This window comes from Puma concolor, chromosome A1 (genome assembly GCF_028749965.1).
Source record: "Puma concolor isolate L17-30 chromosome A1, mPumCon1.1.hap2, whole genome shotgun sequence".
Lineage (NCBI taxonomy): Eukaryota > Metazoa > Chordata > Mammalia > Carnivora > Felidae > Puma > Puma concolor.
Window position 1 is genome coordinate 159,532,770 of NC_141667.1, and position 18,617 is coordinate 159,551,386.

General features: G+C 59.3%; 1 protein-coding gene and 1 long non-coding RNA gene across 2 annotated transcripts; one reads left to right on the plus strand and one right to left on the minus strand.

The window, feature by feature from the left end:
* Nucleotides 1-3,351: 3,351 nt before the first annotated feature.
* Nucleotides 3,352-7,949, plus strand: LOC147584596 (uncharacterized). The gene is made up of 2 exons (XR_015251632.1): nucleotides 3,352-4,517; nucleotides 4,709-7,949. It is a non-coding gene; the product is annotated as an uncharacterized LOC147584596 (long non-coding RNA).
* On the minus strand, nucleotides 4,866-17,120 carry F10 (coagulation factor X). Its single transcript, XM_025924505.2, has 8 exons — nucleotides 16,963-17,120; nucleotides 15,231-15,391; nucleotides 12,065-12,089; nucleotides 11,058-11,171; nucleotides 9,366-9,497; nucleotides 8,369-8,622; nucleotides 6,422-6,539; nucleotides 4,866-5,530 (listed from the first exon to the last, which is right to left on the minus strand). The coding sequence occupies exons 1-8, from the start codon at nucleotides 17,030-17,032 to the stop codon at nucleotides 4,971-4,973; spliced, it is 1,434 nt and encodes a 477-aa protein (XP_025780290.2). The 5' UTR covers nucleotides 17,033-17,120; the 3' UTR covers nucleotides 4,866-4,970.
* Between the last annotated feature and the right edge of the window lie 1,497 nt (nucleotides 17,121-18,617).

The following is an 18,617-nucleotide window of genomic DNA, read 5'->3' on the forward strand; positions in this document are numbered from 1 at the left end:
AAGCGCTCTCTCTGGTGGACCGTGTCCACCCTTGCAGTGGTGCCTGGGCGGTTAGAGCCGCAGCCACTGCGGCCACTGCTCCGGGGGCGGTTGGCCTGCGGTGGCTTCCAGCTCCCCCGGGGAGACCGGAGACAGGCCGGTTGCGCAGCTGAGGGCTTGTGTGGCTTCCGCGCGGGAGGGTGAATAGATCAGCCTGTGGAAGGACGTCGTGTCCGCCCCTTCGAGCTCCCTGGGGCCTGTGCTGTGCGCGCCCTGGGGAAGACCAGTTAGGGGCCTCTGCTCGTGTGAGCTGCGTCTTCAGGAAGGCGGTGGTCCAACGGCCGCTGGGAGTCCGCCCTCCAGCCTTATCTCGGCCCTGCTTGGGGGGGCGCCGCTGTTACTCCACTCAGGATGGAGGCGCCAGGGTGGCGACTGACCACTGAGGGGCAGAGTGGAGAGCGTGGCCTGAACCAGCGGGTCCTGGAACCGTCTGGGGCCCGCCCTGGGCGCAGCCTTGCCGAGGCCCGTGTCTGTCTCCTTCCTGCCGGGTGCTCCTGAATTTTTCTCTGAGTGCCTCCGGACGGTGTTCCCCTTGGGTTCAGTGGCCTGCGGGGCCCCCACTCACATGCCCTGGGTGACCATAGCATGGCCACGGGGGACTGGGAGAAGCAGCCCCCCTGAGCTGGGGCTTCCCAGCTGTCCTTGCCCGTGAGGATAAGCATGGGTTTGGTCTGCCCCCGAGCCATTGGGGGAAGTGGCGAGTTTGGCTCCAATCTCGGGCTCGTGGGAAGGACTGGGGAGGCGGGATGGGACAGGGAGCTAGAAAGGTCAGCTCAGCCCACTCAGCACGTACTTGCTAAGCACTTCCACATGCCAGGGTCTGGCCGGGTGCTGGGAGCTGAGCAAGAAACCAGACAGACGGGTCGCGGCTGGTGGTGCGGGGCTGGGACCTGCCGAGCCATCCCTCACAATGAACCAGGCAGAACGAGGGGGCCGCAGAGACACTATGTCAGACACCCGGGTGGACCCAATGCCACGGCTGCAGGGCCAGCGAGAGTGTCCCCCTGAAGTGGCTCTCCCTCCGAGGTGCGAAGGGTGGGTAGGAGTCCTCTCAGGAGCTAGAGGCGTGGGAAGTGGGGGCATTTCAGACACAGGCAAAGGACGGCAGGGAGCAGCCTTGGGGTTCTTAGATCTGCCCTGGAGGGACGACAGTGGTGAAGCAAGGCTCCAGGACGAGAGCCCCCGACCTGTAGCTGGGCCGCTGGTGTCAAGCGTGGCCATGTGGCTACGTGTTGGCCATCAGGATGCAGACAGAATGGCCAGGCCGCAGCTCCCGGGAAACTTCTTGAAAGACAACTGGTGTGGCTGTTTCTTTGTCCCTTCCTCCATCCTTCTGCCTGGGGATACAGGTGTGATGGCTGGAGCTCTGAGTGCCATTCTGGGACATGAGGTGCGGGCCACTTGAGGGTGAGTGGTCACGGCTGGGGTATGCTCACCTTTCTTTCGTTTTCTTCCTTTGCACCTCTTGATTTCTTGCCGTTGTGCCGGCCCCGTGACACATTTACTAAAAGGGATATACAGTGTCCATTTTTGGCTTTTATTACAGGGTTTTCTGGCCACTCCTCTTATCGACAGCCCTTCCAGAACGAAATTCCACAAATCCCCTTTTGTTGTAGGTCCTGTGATAGTTTCGGGTTGTGTAAGATCGGATGCGGTGCCGCAAACTGCCTGAGGTCCCGCGTGGGTCTCTCTTACAGACAACACGCTGATCAGCCCAGCATGTGGGGGTGTGTGCTCCAGAGGTTCTGACCAGAGGTGGGGTGGGCCGTCGGGACCGTCGGAAGCCCCAGTGGTCAGAACAGTGTCCCAGCAGCACAATTAAAACATCAGAAGAGAGACCTTAAAATAATTTTAATGATACACATACCCAACCCAATAGATCCAAAATAATATGGTTTCAATGTGCCATCTTCATTTAAAAGTTACAAAGTTGGGTTTATGTCATTACTCCTGTGTGTGCAGAGGGTGGGGGTGCTGAGGGAGAGCAGGGCAGCGAGGGGCTAGTGCGTGGGGCTGGTGGGGTAGCGGCGACTGTAGGGCAGGCTCTGGCTCCAGGAGGGCCCGGAGGGACGCCACCACTTCCCATGTGTGTCACCAGTGAGAGAAGCAGGACGGCTCGTCACGCCTGGCCCCGCCTGGCCCCTGGGCCTCTGGGGAAGGGCCGAGCGGGGCGGAGCAGAGGCTTGAGCACCACGCGGTCCACCAGCCCACGGCCACCAGGGACAGGTCTGCGGACACGGGCCTGAGGACAAGGGGCTGCTGAGGACGCCCCCGGCCTACAACACACACCACCTCACCGCATGCAGTCAGTGTCAGTGTCTCCGCACTGCTTCTCTTCCGTGTCCAAGGCACAGGGGGCTGAGGTGAGGTGTCGAGGACCCTGGAGCTGGGCGGGCTTCCCAGGAGTGAGGTCAGCAGGTCCCGTCCCAGGAAACGGGGACAGCCGGCATCCCGCGGGCGGCCCTGAGTAACAAGGCTCAGGGGCTCCCATGTGGGCAGCTCTGGGCAGGGGACAGTCACCTGGAGCTCACCTTTCAGGTCCCCTGCATGGGGGGCACACAGGAGGGCAGGGGGCTGGTCAAGAGTCACAGCCTGGAGGAGAGCACATAAGGGGGTGTGTGATGGGGAGAGAAACCTGAGCCCAGTAAGCAGCCTCCGGGGGCTTGGAGCGACCCCAGGGCCACGGGCTGCCTGGGGCCCAGCACGGAGGCCAGTGTGGCAGGACGGGTCCCCGAGGCAGCGTGGCAAGCGTTTCTGTAAAGGCACAGAGTGGACCACAGCCTGGGGCTTCGAGCCAGGCAACCAGTGGACCATGGAGGCGTTCTGTAAGAACCGAGTGTGTCCTCAAACCCAAGACGCACTCAGCACCACGTGATGGGGGAAGTAGCAAGTTTGGCTTCAATCTCAGGCGCACTGGAAGGACTGGGGACACATGGTGCACTGTCAGCATCCTGGCTGCGGGGGCCTCACAGCCCATGCCACGTGGGCTCCCCATCACTCGCTCCCCTCATGTACTGACTCCCGTGGGTGGTCTTGCTGGGGGAGCCACCTGTCCTATCTGCGATGAAAGAGTCATTTCTCTGCAAAGTTGAGACTCCGGGAGACTCCAGGGTTTGGTGTCCTCGGTGACCTGCTTCAATCAGGGATTCCTGCGGTGGAATTGCCCCTAAACGGAAACTCGGGCCCACCTGCCCTCTGATCTGGTAGTTCCGTTGGCCTCCCTTGAACAGGCCTGGCCCCCGGCCTTGGCCACGCCCACCCTCCAGCGAGCCCCCCCCTCCCCCAACTCAGGCTGGGCCTGTGGAAGCCACTCGGTGTTTGGGGGCAACTGACCCTTCAAGGAACAGGTGGGGTATGGAGCAGATGGGGTTCATGGCATTTGTCCTGAGACCTCTGCCCTCTCCCTCGGGAACAAGAACCACATCCGCCTTCTCCCCTGCGGCTCCTGGGCCTTGTGCCCGCTGTCCACAGGGCATGGGCCCCACCCCAGCCACCCTGCTGTGTCCCCGTGTCCCTGAGGGGCACTCGATGCTCGGTCGCAGCCGACCAGCCTGGTGAGAGGGACATGTGCGCCAGGCAGCTCCATTAGCTCTGTCCCTAGGCAGATAGCATCATGGAAGGAGGTGAGTGGCGGCAGGGCACAGGGGACAGCAGGTGCCCTGTCATGAGTCCCAGCCCTCACCGCCCTCCCCACAGCATCCTGTCGTCTCCTCCAGGGCCTCACTGAACGGATTCTTCCTTCTGGAAGAGAGGAGAAGCCGCCAGAGGGAGGCAGCGGGGGCACGCCCTTCTCTGGTGTGCCTCAGTCTCCCCCTCTGATGCGCACATGAGCCCCATCGCCGCCCCGGGCCACCAGTGAGAGATGGGGGCAGCCGCAATCCTGTCTGGGCCCCAGACCACCTTTGACCTCAGAACCTGTCCAGGGCTCGGGGTGCACAGAGCACTCAGGTGCGTGGAAAACCCGCAAGAGGACAGCCTCCCCCCGACTCAGCCCTGGGCTTTCTCTGTGCACCTCTGATGGCCTCTGGGAAACCACGTGTCCACTCACATCGATTTCCCTAACCTCGCGTTGCCTGCTGTTGACAAAGCACGCTGCCAGCCTTTGACATTTGGGGCATCTCGGTACTGGCACTTTGAAACTTTGCTCATCGCAGTTACGCAAAATGCAAACTGTGGGGGCGTTTGGAAAAGGGTTTGCTAAAGCACTTTGCTCCTCATCACCGCAGGCTGGGGACCCTGACGGGAAGGGCTGGCCGCGCAGAGCAGACGGGCCCCTCCCCCAGACCCCACAGCACACAGGGCGCTCGGGGCCGCTGAGGAGTCGAGTCCACACAGACTGGTTTAATCTGGGGGCCGGGGACCGTTGCCCCTGGGAGCACACAAGCCGCTTGCGGGACAGCGGATGGCCCCCTGGCCGCGTCCAGTGCGGGACCAGCGGGAGGAGCAGCCGCTCAGTCCACGCAGAAGCATCGGGGCCGGTGAGAGGCTCTCAGCCTTCCTGGGATCCCCGCCCCGCCCCCGCTCCCAGAGCCCCCGCCACTGCCTCCCCAGTGTCCTGACCACAACTGGAAGAGCCTGCTGTCAGTGGGGGGGTGGGGGCTGTCCTGGGGCGTCTGGACTCCTGTCCCACCGTCTAGCGTCTCTTGACGGCACTTCCCAACCTGGAGAGGGAAAGGCTGGCTCTGGTGTCCAGAGGAACGTGTCTTCCACGGAGCGAGGAAAACACCAGGGTAAGGAATCCACACAGGTGGCACCACTGCAGACAGGAGACCTGGTCCGGGCGCTGCCGCTGAGACCGGCCCGTGCAAACACAAACGAGACACCAGCAGCTGGCATGACTTTAATGGGGGTGGGGCGCAGGGCCCCCCGCTCGGCCTTGGGCCGCACAAACGAGACACCAGCAGCTGGGGGTGGCGCGCAAGTCTCCCCGCTCAGCCTTGGGCCCCGGCCCTGGCCCTCATGGACTTGTCAATCCACTTGAGGAAGTTGGTGACCTTGGTGTAGACGCCGTACTTCCCTTTCCGCGCGCATCCTTCTCCCCAGCTGACGATGCCGGTGACGAAGTAGGTGTCCTTGAACCGGGTGACGTGGGGGCCCCCGCTGTCCCCCTGACAGGCATCCTCGGGGTTCGTGTCGTAGCCGGCGCAGAACATGTTCTGGGTGATGGTGAAGCTGCTGGACAGCTTGCACGTGTTCCTGTCCACGTAGGGCACCTCCAGCATCTTGAGGATGGTGGATGGCCGGCCCTTCTCGTGAGTCTTCCCGAACCCGCTCACGATGCCCGTCTTCTGCGCCATGAGTGTGGACTCAGCCCAGTCCTTCTGGGGCAGACAGGCGGGGGCCACATTCCTGCGGAAGGTGATGGGCGTCCTCAGCCTGATGACAGCGATGTCGAAGTCATAGGTCTCCCGGACAAACTTGTTGTGCTTGATGATCACGTCCACCTCGTGTGCCACCTCGTCGCCCTCCTCGCTGCCCGTGTCCCGTTCACCTGGGAGATGGCGAGGGCATGGTGGCGTTCAGCTCGGGGTTGGCCGTGCACTTACGTGCACGGTGCTTTTGAGAGTAGCGGTTATTTTTTTTATTATTATTAAAAAAATGGAACATGGTCACTAGAGACTCTGAAAGATAAAATCGTAACGAGGCAAATAAAGATGACTTTCAGTTTCACTCCCCAGGGGCGACCGCCAGCCGCACTTTTAAGTGTGGCCAGTACTTCGGGTGGATACTTCCTGAGCCTGTGCCGCGCGGCAGGGGCACCTGGGGGCGGAAGGCTCTGTGCCTGACCGGCTGGCCACGCTGTCCAGACGGCTGCCTGGCACTGGGACGGCGTCTGGTCGGAACTGGAACGTGCTGAGTGTCAGCATCAGATTTGTCATGAGAACACAGACTCAGAATATCTCGTTCTAGTTCAGAACTGATTACGCATTGAAACGATAATAATATTTTGGATATACTGGACTAAGACATATTGCTAAAATTAATTTCATCTATAAACTTTGAAGATGCCTAATAGGAAATGGAACTAGAAAATTAAAAGGCACATGGATGGCCTGCATGTGTGGCTTGCGGTGGATCTTTGCTGAACTGGTCTAGAGTCTGGAGGAGAAGGACGGACGTCGCAAAACAGCCCCGCAGACGCAAACACGAGCAGCAGATGCTCTGTGCTCGGAGGGTTCCGGAAACCTTCCCAGAGGAAGGGGCCCTGAGGGGAGGCTCGCCGCGCTGGGCCTGGACACAGACGGCAAGGGGGAGGACCGGCCCCACCCCTGCCCCCCGCTTTCCCCTTCTCCGCCCTCCCTCGCCTGTGACCCCCCCCCCCCACCCGCACGCCCACGGGGTTCGGCGTGTTAACTAGTGCCTCCGAGTGTGGCGCACTTACCTACCCTCACCTTGAATCTCTTGGCCTGGTGCAGACAGTGCGCTGCAGTGAGGACGTGGTACTCGCTCAGGATGGTGCCGCCGCAAAACCCCTCATTCTCTTCGTTGATGAGCAGGGCCTGTGGGGAGCACGCAGGAGCCCCCCCCGAGGTTGGGACTGACCTCTGGGCTCCCCTCCCCATCGGGAACGCAAGGCCCAGGGCAGCGCCGGCCTGGCCTGCACACCTGCCCGCAGCGCGACCCCTCCTTTTCTTACGTGTCCCTCGGGGCGTGGTGCCAGCGCGCGCTCGGAGACCTCACCGTGGGGCTCACGGCCGGGCCGCAGCCCCTACCCAGGTCCTCCCCCCGCTGCTCTGCAGAAACCGCAGCTTTGGGCAGCTCCTTCCCACAGAGCAGCCAAATGGTCCACCCAACAGACGTCTGCAGGGGCCCCGCTAGTGGCGCCTGAGGGGCTTCTGCCTCGCTTCAACTTTCTGCTCCTGGACCCCAGACTCCTTCTTCAGGGATCCGTCCTGTCCCTTCCAGAGCTGTCAGCACTCTACAGTGTCACCCGTAGAAAAACAATCGTCGTTGTTGATAACCTTTGCCGGCTACATGGCTACGGATTAGCGCACAGACCAGGCAGGCGCCAGTGTTTGGGGAGAAGCTTCTGGCATCTGGGACGGCCCTCCCCCGACGGCCCACAGATGCCACCACTCAAGGGCAAATCCCTTGGAATCCACGGGGCTCCCCCTGTGGGCGGCTTTCTCCCCGACAGGATTTCAGAGTGAGGGCATCGCCCCAGGGAGTGAGCGCTGGCAGGCCCAGGCGGCCCTGCAGCCCTCGTGTCCCTTCTTCCCCAGAGTACCGGGCTGCAAATCTGGAAATGGCGCACTTTTTCCTTTTATCTAGAGAGTTCCGGCACGTGGCTGGCTCGTGCCGGTTGGGGAACAACAAGGTTCCAAGTCTGAAAGCGTTCCTGAAGACCTTGGTGACCGGCACGAAGTAGCAGGGCCAAGGGGCGTCAGTCCTCCCCAGACCTGGACCCTGACTCTTCTCCTACACGTGATGGCGAGGCCGCTGGACTGGGAGAGCAGGGCTCTCGCGTCCCCTGGAGAGGATCCCGCCGCCCAGGTCCCCACCGCACCCCCCCCATCCTGTCTGTCTGTGGGGGGCCTTCCAAAGCCCCCCGAGCTCCACGCCGGCCCGGGGCCACTGAGCTCCCGCCGGAGCCACGTCGGTGGCGCTAGCTCAGCACACACCAACCCCGTGGTGACCACACGAGCGCATACTCCCCTCTGGGCCCGTGATAACGTAGGGCTGGGAGGTGGGGCAGGTGAAGAAATGCGTAAAGGGTGGTGGTGGCTCTGGAGGGTCTGTTGTTGGCTTTGGGTACCAAGCATTTCACGCCCGGATTTGCCAGAGACAGCAGGCGCCACCCAGTCAAGCCGAATCAGATAAGCATCCAATGGCTTCTAGCACCAGCATGTCCCCTGTTGTCTTTGGGACACATTACACTAAAAGTTGTTCATTGTTTGTCTGAAACTCAACTCTAAGCATGAGTCCCGTGTTACTTGTTTTCATCTGGAAACCTCTGTCCAAACCAACAACCAAAGAGCGTGGATTGCAAACAGGTGGATGTACTTCTCCCCAGATTGCTACCCGCCTCGTTAGCACTGACCAAATCAGAGATGAGACCGAGGGACAGAGTGTCTGCCTGCCAGTCGGAGGGGCAAACAGAGGGCTGGCCCCCATCAGGCAGCCACTCCGCCTGCCGGCCTGAGCCTGCAGCCCGCGCTGGGTTCCAGGGCTCCTCTCCTTTCTGTCTGTCCTTAATGGACACACACATGGGATTGGACGTCGGGTGGGGAGGGACAGGGCCCACTTCTCACCTCGGGCACGCTCTGCCCCAGAGCCAGCAGGGAGTCCCCACCGCCCACCGGCACCGCCAGGCCCGCTCTGCAGTCACCTGCCAGGGACACTCGCCGTCTGGGCAGTTCTGCCCACCCACGATCCGGATCAGGTTGCTTGAGTCCTCCACGGGGCTGGCCTCCGTCTTGTTGAAGGGCTGCAGGTACAGAGGGCTGTCGGTGGGAGGCAGGTCTTCAGGGTGCTGGTCCTGCACATCTGCTTCAGAGGTTTCAGAGGGACCCTCACTGCCATGGGCGGTCTCGGCTGACCTCTTCCTGCGCGTCGGAGTGCGTTTCCCGCAGGGGAAAGGCCCTGAAAGAACATGGGCCGGCCTCAGTGAGCAGGACCCCCCTCGCTCCGGCCCCCCGACAACGGAACTGTCTGCCCGGCCCACAGGAGGAGGGAATAGGGAGGAACGTGCTGGTAACAGAGGTCCCGCCCCAGGTGATGCCACAGCTGTTGGTTGTGGGGGGGGGGGCAGCTTTGAGGAGCGCTTGGGGCCACCGTGAGAAGCAGAGGAAGCTAAGAGAGAGAGCACAGTGGCCTCTCAGTGCTCCAGCCCAGGCAGGCCCTGCCACAGAGAAGTGTGGTTGGACCGGAGCAGCGAGGACCCCGTCCCCTTGCTGGGCCCCGCCCTCTGTGAGCCTCTAAGCCAGACTCAGGGCCCAGCTTTTGTCACAGAACGTCACGGAACATCACGGAAAAGGAAGCCTGAGGGCCGTCACTTGGGGCCCGTGCAGTCTAATTGTTCTCGGGGTCCTCGGCTCCCCCTTTGGCTCCTGCACCCCCCGCCCCCCCGCAAGTCCACGGCCCAGACACAGTCAGGCCTCACTGCCCCGGACATGCTCCAACTCCCGGGGCAACAGGACATGCAGTGATCACGACCATTTCGTGGCTCCTCAGGGTCTGCCACGAGCCCGGCGCTGGGCAGATCGCCCCCCACCCCCAAGTCCCTCGACGTCTACACCTCCCCCGGGAGTCAGGCAGCGTCGCCGGCCCATTTCTTAGGCGGCTCACAGGGCCTGCGGTCCCGCTCCGGCCCACGCGCCTCCTACCCGTGGAGACGCAGGATTTGCCGTCGTCCGCGAGGACATAGCCGCTGGCGCAGGCGCACACCACGGAGCCCTGCTCCTCACTGCAGAACTGGTCACAGTCGCCGTTGTCCAGGCTGCAGGCTTTCCGCATGGCTGCGGGGACGCGTGTGGGCCCTCAGGACTGGCCGGGGACACCGAGGCCGCAGGCAGCCGGGAGGAAGGACAGCAGCACCAGGGCAGATCCACCCACTGTCAGCCTGCCCCCCTTCCCCGCTGCAGCAGAGGGGCGGCCACCGCATGGAACTGCGCGAGTGGGATGGGCCCCTGGAGCAGGCTCGGGGCCAGGGGCTCTGTGTGCAGGCTCGTCCCTGCCCTGCGGCTCCCTCACCACGTGGGGCCAGTGTGCTGTCTGCCGGACCCTGGGTGCCCAGACCTGCCCCCCCCCCACGGGCCCCATGTTCAGCCCTAAGAGGGGCATGCGCCTCCCCCCACAGCCCCACGACCAGTGTGCGCCGGCTGGCATGAGGAAGGGCTCTGGGGCCACGGGCCAGGCAGAGCACAGCAGCGTGGCCACGGGCCGGTCCACTGAGGCTGGAGGGTCGCCTGCGGAATAAAGGGTCTGGAACTGGTCTGGGAGACTGGGGTCCGGGCACTGGCGAGGCAGCAGCAGAGACGGGCCCGGTGCTTTCTGTCGCCAGCCGTGTGATTTGGGCAAGTGCTTTAAACCCTATGGGCCTCTGTTTCCTCACTTGTAAAGCGGTGGAGGCCACACTGCCTCCCAGGTCATGTGCAGCTCCTGACACAGTGAGCCCGTGGCTGGTTTCCTGGGCCTTCCAGGCCAGATTGAGCGCATCCCCCGGGGCTCAGGGGCTCCGACTCCGCCAGAATTGCCCACCATCGCCAGCACACGCTCAACATGTGACCGCACACTGACAGCAGTGGCGTCACCAAGACAATTTATGTTACGTTCTGCCCCTGGGGTTCTGATGAATAAATAATTACAGTGAGAGGATCACCGTTAAACTTTAGAAAACACCCAGCGGCTCTGGCTCAGCCAGACGGGGAGCAGGAGAGGACGCTCTGGGCTGCGGGAGGGATGATGCGGGACCGAGATCCCCGTCGGGGAGAGTCCCACAGTGATCCCAGCTCCGAGCACTTCCTAAAAGTTACAAATTAAGTAATCTGAAAGAAATGTGTATCTTTCTTCTTAATGAAAACTGGCCTAATCTGAATCTAATTTTTATTTTAAAAAATTAATGGCCATACTCACCATGTTAGGGAAACTCTTAGTGACTTTTCCCTGTAGAATTCACTAAATGTATCAGATTTGTATAATTGGACAATTGCGGACATTCGGAATTGACATCTGCACTGGCTGATTCAGAGCCGCTGCCGGGGCCACAAGGAATTTAAGAAGATGGGTAGCACCACCCCAGGTCTCCGTGTTCCTGGCCACACGCTCCGTGAGTGTGCTGCAGCCCCCTTAGAGGAACACAGAAGGCTGTGTGTCTCTCATTGTATCTAAAACCCAGTGGATTGTAGGACACACTTTCACTTTGTTTTTGCTGTTCCTACAATAGCGCAGCACAAGGGAACACAGACTCTACCTTGGAAGGAACCTGAGATGTTTTCCTTAGGGGTTTCAGCTTCTTCCCTCGTTCCTGACCCTTCAGGCGGCCCTGACCCGAAGGTACACCAAGAAAAGGAACTCACACAATTCACAGTTTTTGCCTTCGTATCCTTCCAAGCAGGTGCACATGTATCCCCCAAGGCTGTCCATGCATTTGCCCTGGTTCTGGCAAGGGTTGCTTTCACACTGGTCTCCATCTGCAAAGACAGGGTTTGGGGACCTGAAGCTTGCAGGCAGCTGCCGTCATCAAGGAAATGGCTTTGCTGTGTTGATCTTGGCACACATAGTTCAGGTCGCTTGAACAAGCTTGAGGCTCTTCCTGTCTCCCTGTAAACATTTCTCCCGGCTGGACTTCATTTTACCCCCAGCCTTTGCGCTCTGTGTACGTGATGCTCTTATCTAACTGGGTTATTGATAAGCTTTTCTCTCTCTGCTGAGATGTTTGACTGCCTGTTTTCAACAGTGAGGAGCTCTGGGCTGGTGGCCAGGTGGGACCAGCTGGAAGGAGGGAGGATGGGCGGCCGCCTGGCACCTGTTTCTAGGCTGGACAGCGACAAGACAGGTGTCTGGGCGCCTCTTCCCAAATGGTCTGGAGGTAGAGCAGGAGTGTGGAGGCTGCTGGCCAGCACTGACAGGGGCCTCACACTCCTCGGTGCGTTTGGACAATCTGATCTAGACGCAGGCCCAACTGCCATTTGGGGAAATTTAAAGGATGTTAGCAGAATGAAACACGAGTCATGATTGATACCATTTCACAAGCTGTGGACGTTCCGTCTTATTAGAAGACATGATCTTTTGTTTCTACCTAATACCTTGGATTTAAAAAATGATGAGACAGGTTGATGCTCCAGTAAGGCGAGCTGATGAAATCCACGTTCAAGTAACAAAACCGGAACCATGACATTTACCCCCCCAAATAATCCCACAGTAACTACTGGGGAAACACACGGAGAGGGAGAGTCTTAGGTGAGGAAGCTATAAGCAGGAGCAGAAGGGAAATTCAGGAAGAATTGTCAAAATTGAAATACCCTCTCCCCCATTTCAGTGTCCGAATGAGCCCCAGTCAGTATTAAAATAGAAACCATCTCACCTTTGTATTTATTCCAGAATTCAGTCTAAAAGGGAAAAAAGATTTTAAAATACATTAGGGAAAACAGACATTTCACACCGAGGACAACCATAACCTCGTCACTCAACCTCAGTAGATGCTGTCCCAAACGGGGCCTTTCCTGGTCCGAATTGTTCTAACACTATGGAGTCTGACAGGGAAATGTTCAGATCTGCGTCTGTACAGATGGGGCTTCGATTGTTTCAGATGCACCATCTCTGTTGAATATCGAGCATTTATTTTTAATCTAACCACCGAGAAATGGATTGTACCAAGAATGCTTTGCTCTCTTTGCTACCCCCAAGCTGATCAATGAATGGTTTTGAGTTAAATATCAAAGATTCAATAAGGGATCAGATGCTTGGTGGCTAACCATGTTAAACTGAAAAAATGGTTAATTGGTAATTAGTTAAAATAGGACACCAAGACCCTATATTACACTAGAAAATGTTCAGTCTTAGAAATTGTTTGCTGTGTTCAGTAGTTTGAACAGGGTACCCCCTGCCCCCCGCCCCCACTGCCAATTCAGGTGCAACCTCAGAATGTGGCTTTAACTGGAAATAGGGTCTTTGCAGATGTAACCAAGGTATGCATCACGAAGAGACCACATGGGCTTAGGGTGGACCTGGAACCAGTGGCAGTGCCATCAGGAGAGACGGAAAGTGCTCAAGAGCCACGCGTGGAAGCAGAGCAGAGACCTGAGTGATGGGTCTGCAAGGCTGGCAATGCCCAGAAGCCGGGAGAGGGCACGGAGCACATCCTCCTGAGACCTCTGATAAAGGAAGTTTTCCACTTTCATGTCAGCGGGCGTGCTTCCGGGTGCCCAGGGAAGCTGCACTGTACCGTGTTCCAAGGTCAGCATGACTGGGCAGAACCTCCGAGCAGGGGCTGTGTTTCTACCCCCAGCACACACTGTACATCCCTTCATTAGCAACTAACCTACATTTCAGACTAGAGAGTAAAAATCTCCCTACTGCCACCTGGCACATACTGAAAGTGTAAGACAAGGTTTGGAATTTTCTGGAATGCTCTTCATCATGATGGCTTGTACTTCTTGATGTAGCAAGAAACACTTATGACCCTGTTTCCTGCTCCTTCCCTGGAGCTCTCTGCTTCCAGAAGACCATGCATCCCAGCAGCGGTCCTCTCCTGGGCTCTGTATTCTAGAAGTTTTGTACATCTGTGTTGACACCTTCTTTGACTGGGACTTGCGGCCGCCAGGACTGTGGGAGAGTGAGTCCCGTCGTTGCCAGGCCCCCAGCTTGTGCTTAGTTACAGAAGCCCCAGGACACGGCTATGCTGTCTCTTTACATTTCGCTGAAGACGTGATCACACAGCAAAACTACTTCAGTGTGCAGTTCTGTGAAATCTGACACACAGATTTGGATATGCACCTCCACTGCCCCCCACATTCACAGCCCCCGATGGCCGCACCCCTGGCGCCACCACAGCCGTGACCTCTGAGAGGGTCATACAGATGCACCGACGCCCTCGTGAGACTAGCTTCATCCAGATGATGCCTCTGACCCTCGTTGAAGTCACCACGTGCATCAGTCATTTGTTTATGTTGTGGAGTAGAATTCCACCATGTCGTGGCTTGTGGGTCCCTGCACCAAGCGGGGACAAGGGCGAGAGTTTGGGGCAATCCAGGTTTTCGTGTGAAAGGAGTGGTAATTTCTCCAGGGTAAGCACTGAGGGGTGGGGCCCGGGCTACCCGCACCTGCACCACGCTGGCCGTGTCCCTGGTTCCAGTTCTGCACGTATACAGTGGCGTCTCCTCATGGCTGGAGTCTGCACTTCTGTGCCAGCTGAGGATGTCGGGTGGCTCCTGTGCACATTTGCACTTCACGTGCTGTCTCTCGGGAAGTGTCTGTTCTCGCTTCCGCCTGTTATAGTTATCACTTATTTATTTTCTTCTACTGAGTTGTGAGAGTTCTTTACGCATCCGAGTACAGGCCCTTTGTCAGATGCGTGATTTGTAAATATTTTTTTAGTTAATAGCTTGTATTTTTAGTCTTCCGTATCTTTCACAGAGCAAGTTTTCAATTTGGAATAAGTCCAATCTTTTTAAGTTTATGTATTTATTTTGAGGTACAGAGAACATGAGCAGGGGAGGGAGGGGGAGAGAGAGAGAGAGAGAGAGAGAGAGAGAGAGAATCCTAAGCAGGCTCCACACCGCCAACACAGAGTCCAACATTGTGCTCGAACCTGAGCTGAAACCAAGAGTCAGACACTTAACCAGCTGAGCCCCCCAGGTGCCCCTGGAGTAAGTCCAATTTACTCACTTTCTCCTTCATGGGTTATGGTTTCAATGTTGTGTCTAAGAATTTTTGCCCAACTTCATGACATGACAATTCTCTCCTTAAAGTTCTATGTTTTACCTTTAGATCCTCGATCCATTTTGAGTTGACTTTTGTACAGTTGTGAGACTGAGGTCAAAGCAGACCTTGTGTGTGTGGAGATGTGCCGATGTCCCCAAACCATCAGTGGAAAAAGACACTTCTTCCTTCGCTGACTCACTTATGAACCTTTGTTTGTATCAATTGGCCATATTTCTGTGGGCCTGTTTATGGACCTTCTGGTGTGTCCTGTGGATCTAAGCACCTGTCCCCTTACCAGCAGCACACGCGAATGCCCCTGTGGTTAGTGAAGCTTTGCAGTGAGTCCTTGAATCGGGCGGCGTGATTCCTCTTTCTCGAAATGGTTCCAGCTACTCTCATTTCTTTGCTTTTCCATATTTCCAGTTGTGGAGTTGGCTCATGGGATGTTTGCTGGCAACGCACTGACTCCGGGTGTAGCTCTTGGGTACCCGATGTCAAGTACAGCAGTGGCCGTGGATTTGGGCGAAGACTGTGGGCTCCGTGTCCCCGTGTGCCGCCCAGCCCGGGGAGGTGCAGTGAGGTCGTGAATAATTTTTAAAGTGAACACTGTATGTTTTAGAGTTGATTTAATAAAGCCTCTGGAAGTTCTCATGACCCTCCTAATGGACTGGGCCCCGCCCCACCCTCAGTCTCCCCACCAGAAGTATTCCCTGTCTCAGCCCCGCACACCCGGGGTGCCCAGGTATGCCCTGGGCTCCCGGCGGGGGCGAGGTCAGCCTCCACCGAGGGGTGCACCCATCACAGGGCGCCTGCGCGCCAGCCCTTACCGTCTTGGCGGTGTCCTCAAAGACCTCGCGGGCCTCCTCAAACGAGCACGTCTCCTCCATACACTCTCTCTCCAGGTTCCCTTTCTTCATCTCTTCCCAAAACGAGTTGGCCCTGCGGACCCTCCCCAGGATGCTGCTGGCATGCTCCGGGGGAAGGAACACTAGCAGACAGGCAGGGACACCAAGCGGAGAGGGCCTCAGCCGCCCACCCGCCCTTCCCCATCCTGCAGCGTCTGCTCACCCCCGCGCTGCAAAAGGCCCCTTGCTCGCGCCCCGAGCCAGCCCAGGACGGGACCCCGCCTGTTCCAGGCCCCGGGCTCCCCTCGGTGTGCAAGTCCGCTTGCTCCTTCCCCTTGCCACCTCCCGGGGCCTCACTGGCAGCTCCGCGCTGGCCCCCCAAGCCCTCCCTGGACTCTTGCTTCCCAGAGGTCCTGGGGCCACCCTTCTGTGCCCCGCCCGGCCCCCACCCTTCCCGCTCTCAGCTCTCCGAAGGGGTGAGCTGTGGCGCTGTTATGATCATGCTCTACGACCAAAATAGGCTTTTCATCAAGGCCCAGGACCACACATGAAAACATGGCTTTGAAGAAACAGTTCTTATTACAAAGTTTTGTACTTGATTTCTGTTCTGCTTCACTTAAGAATCCCACTGCATTGATTTGCAGCTCTCAGATGAATCCCCACCCGCCCGCTGAATGGTCTTGGGTCCGAGCATCTCGGAACCCCTCCTCTGGCTGCGCCCGCCCTGCCCTCTCTCCACCGTGCACCGGGACCCCCCCGGACCCTCCTCCACCTGCGCCCACGTCTCCGGCTGTGCTCTCGGTCTCTCACCACCTTCTCTCTCTCCACCGTGGACCAGGACCCCCGACTCCTCCTCAGCCCCACACCCGCTCTCTGCCTTCCTTCTTGCCTCGCCCTCCGAGTTGCTCTTCCCGGTTGCGACCTGCATTCTGAGTTCCGCCCCCGCCCTCGATGGTGAGCCCTCAGCTCCCCACGTGCAGGACTAGACTTGGGACCCGGGAGCCAGGCGGTCTCGGTTCAGATACAGTTCACTTGCCCACTGTCGGCAGGTGAGAATTACGACACGTGTGTCTCAGTTGTCTCAGTGTTCACGTTGGTACACACTAGGTGTTGCTATATACTAGGTTTCTCTCTTCTCACAGCCTCCCCGTCCCCCACACACCAGGTGCCCTCTGCCTGCCCCGCGGGCCCTGTCCACCCCCCTCCATCCAGGACACAAACAGCTGCCGGGCCCCTGCCCACCCCTGCCCACCCCCAGGCCCTGCTCCTCTGGCCTCCTCCGGCCTTTCTGGAAGGTGCAGAAGCCCCCCTCTGTCCAGCCTTGAATCAGGCAGCCCCTTCCCCTGGCCAAGCCGGCCTAAGGGTGTAGGCGCCGGCTTGAACCTCATTCTCTTTCGGCCCTGGAAGCTCCTCCCTGCCTGTGACCGCCCCCCCCCCTGCCCCCGCCACTGGGCTCGCTCTGGCGTGGAGGGGCACTTCTCTCCATCTCTCTCGGTCTCTCCCTCTTTCCCTGTTCACGGCTTCTGTGTGTGACCCGGCCTGCCATCTGGCTCCCCATCCACAGGGAAGGAGGCCACCAGGCCCAGCCATGTCACACCAGGAGATGGGCACCCACTCTCCACCCTGTGGAGGTGTGAGGGCAGCACCCTGGTTCCCACTGTCCCCCTTCTTCCCTGGGGGTCACCTCTGTAGTCTGTAGGGCGAGGGCACTTACCACTGTCCCCCAGGAGTAGGAGGCAGGTCAGTGAGGTGCTGAGCAGGACAAGGCACCGTGGGCCCGCCATGGTGTGGCCAAGAACGGCGTGTCTGTCCCGCCGTGACAGGCCTCCAGGGCAAGGTTCGCGCACCCTGGCCCCGGGCGGCTGGTCGACCTTCTCTTATCACTGCCTCCTGATTGGAGCCTGGGCCGCTGAGGGGCCGGGGGCCAGTGACCTCGCGGGGGCAGGGCCACCCTGCAGGTGCAGCCCTGGGGGGGCTGGGGTGGCCCTGGCATCATTGGGCACTCGGTCTGAGGGGCCAGCCATGGGCACAGGGAGTTGTTAGGAGAACAAAAGTGTCATTTTATAGTTTGTAGATGTTGCGTCTGCAGTCATTCTGTCCTTCCAGCCACGTTGTGTCTGTGGTCATTGTGTCTTTCCAGCCACGTTGTGTTTGTGGTCATTGTGTCCTTCCAGCCACGTTGTGTCTGTGGTCATTCTGTCCTTCCAGCCACGCTAAGAGCTGAGTGTCCAGTCCCATCTTTTCTCCAGGACAGACTCTTAGGTCTACAGCAGGTGTCAGCCCAGGGCTGTCCGGGGCACACATGGGGTTTGGACCCAAGGCTGTCGGCCATAGCAGCAGACCTTCTGCCCATGGCCTCTGTCTCCAGGTGGCATCAGGAGGTGCCACCAAGTGCCACCATCATAGGGGGTCCTGGTGCACTGGCTTTGCCAGCGTGAAAGGCTGGCATCACCCCGCTGAAATCCAGGGGCCCCAGGAGGCAGGGGTGTCCTGTGGCCCCTCTGGGCTGAGGGCTCCTGCCCACACTTCTGGGGGGTCTGGCCTGCCCGGTGCAGCCCGTGCCAGCCCAGGACATCTGGCTAGAGGTTGGGGAGCCCGTGCCCAGGGAGCAGCGGGCTGGCCCTCTCAGTCCTGGAGATGCCTGCGGGCTGGGGGTTTCCCAGAGGGGCTTTGCCTCGCACACCCCACTGGGGGTGGGCGGGGCAGGGAAGTGAGCCCCCAGATCGGGGGCCTTACGGTGAGTCTCTCTCTCTCTCTCTCTCAAGCCGGTCCGGCCACCCGGGAGAGGGGGTGAGGAATATGGGGGCTCCTGGCCAGTGCACTGCACGTGAGACGTGGGAGATACACCTGCCACATCCCCCCAGCCCAAGGGGGCTCAGCCCGTGGCAGTTCAGCCACGTGGTGGGCGCGGGCCACGTGCCAGGGCCCTCAGGGGCGGGGGGGGGGGGTGTCACAGAGACAGGGAGAGACAGAGACAGGGACAGAGAGACAGCAGGATACAGAGACAAGGATGGAGACACTGCCCCATATTCCACAGCGCCCACCACACCTGACATTCTGCACGTGGTGAGTGACCTCTGACACCCTTGCTCACTGGGACAGAAGCCTCAGGCTGTCTGCTTTTTGCTGCAGGGGTGTGTGGCACATGGTGGGTGCTTAACCACCCCTCACAGACCGAATGCGGCAGTGATGTCCCAAAAGTCTTCTGCTCTGGCTGGTCGTCCACAGGGTGGCCGCTGTGACATGCAGAGCCTGGCCCTTGGGGACAGGGGGTGCCCTGGGCCTGTCTCGCCGGCCTCTGTGTGTGGTGTTGTCTCTGGGTGCGTTCAGCATGTGGGGGAGACCAGGTCCCGGGTGAGCCCCTCCCAT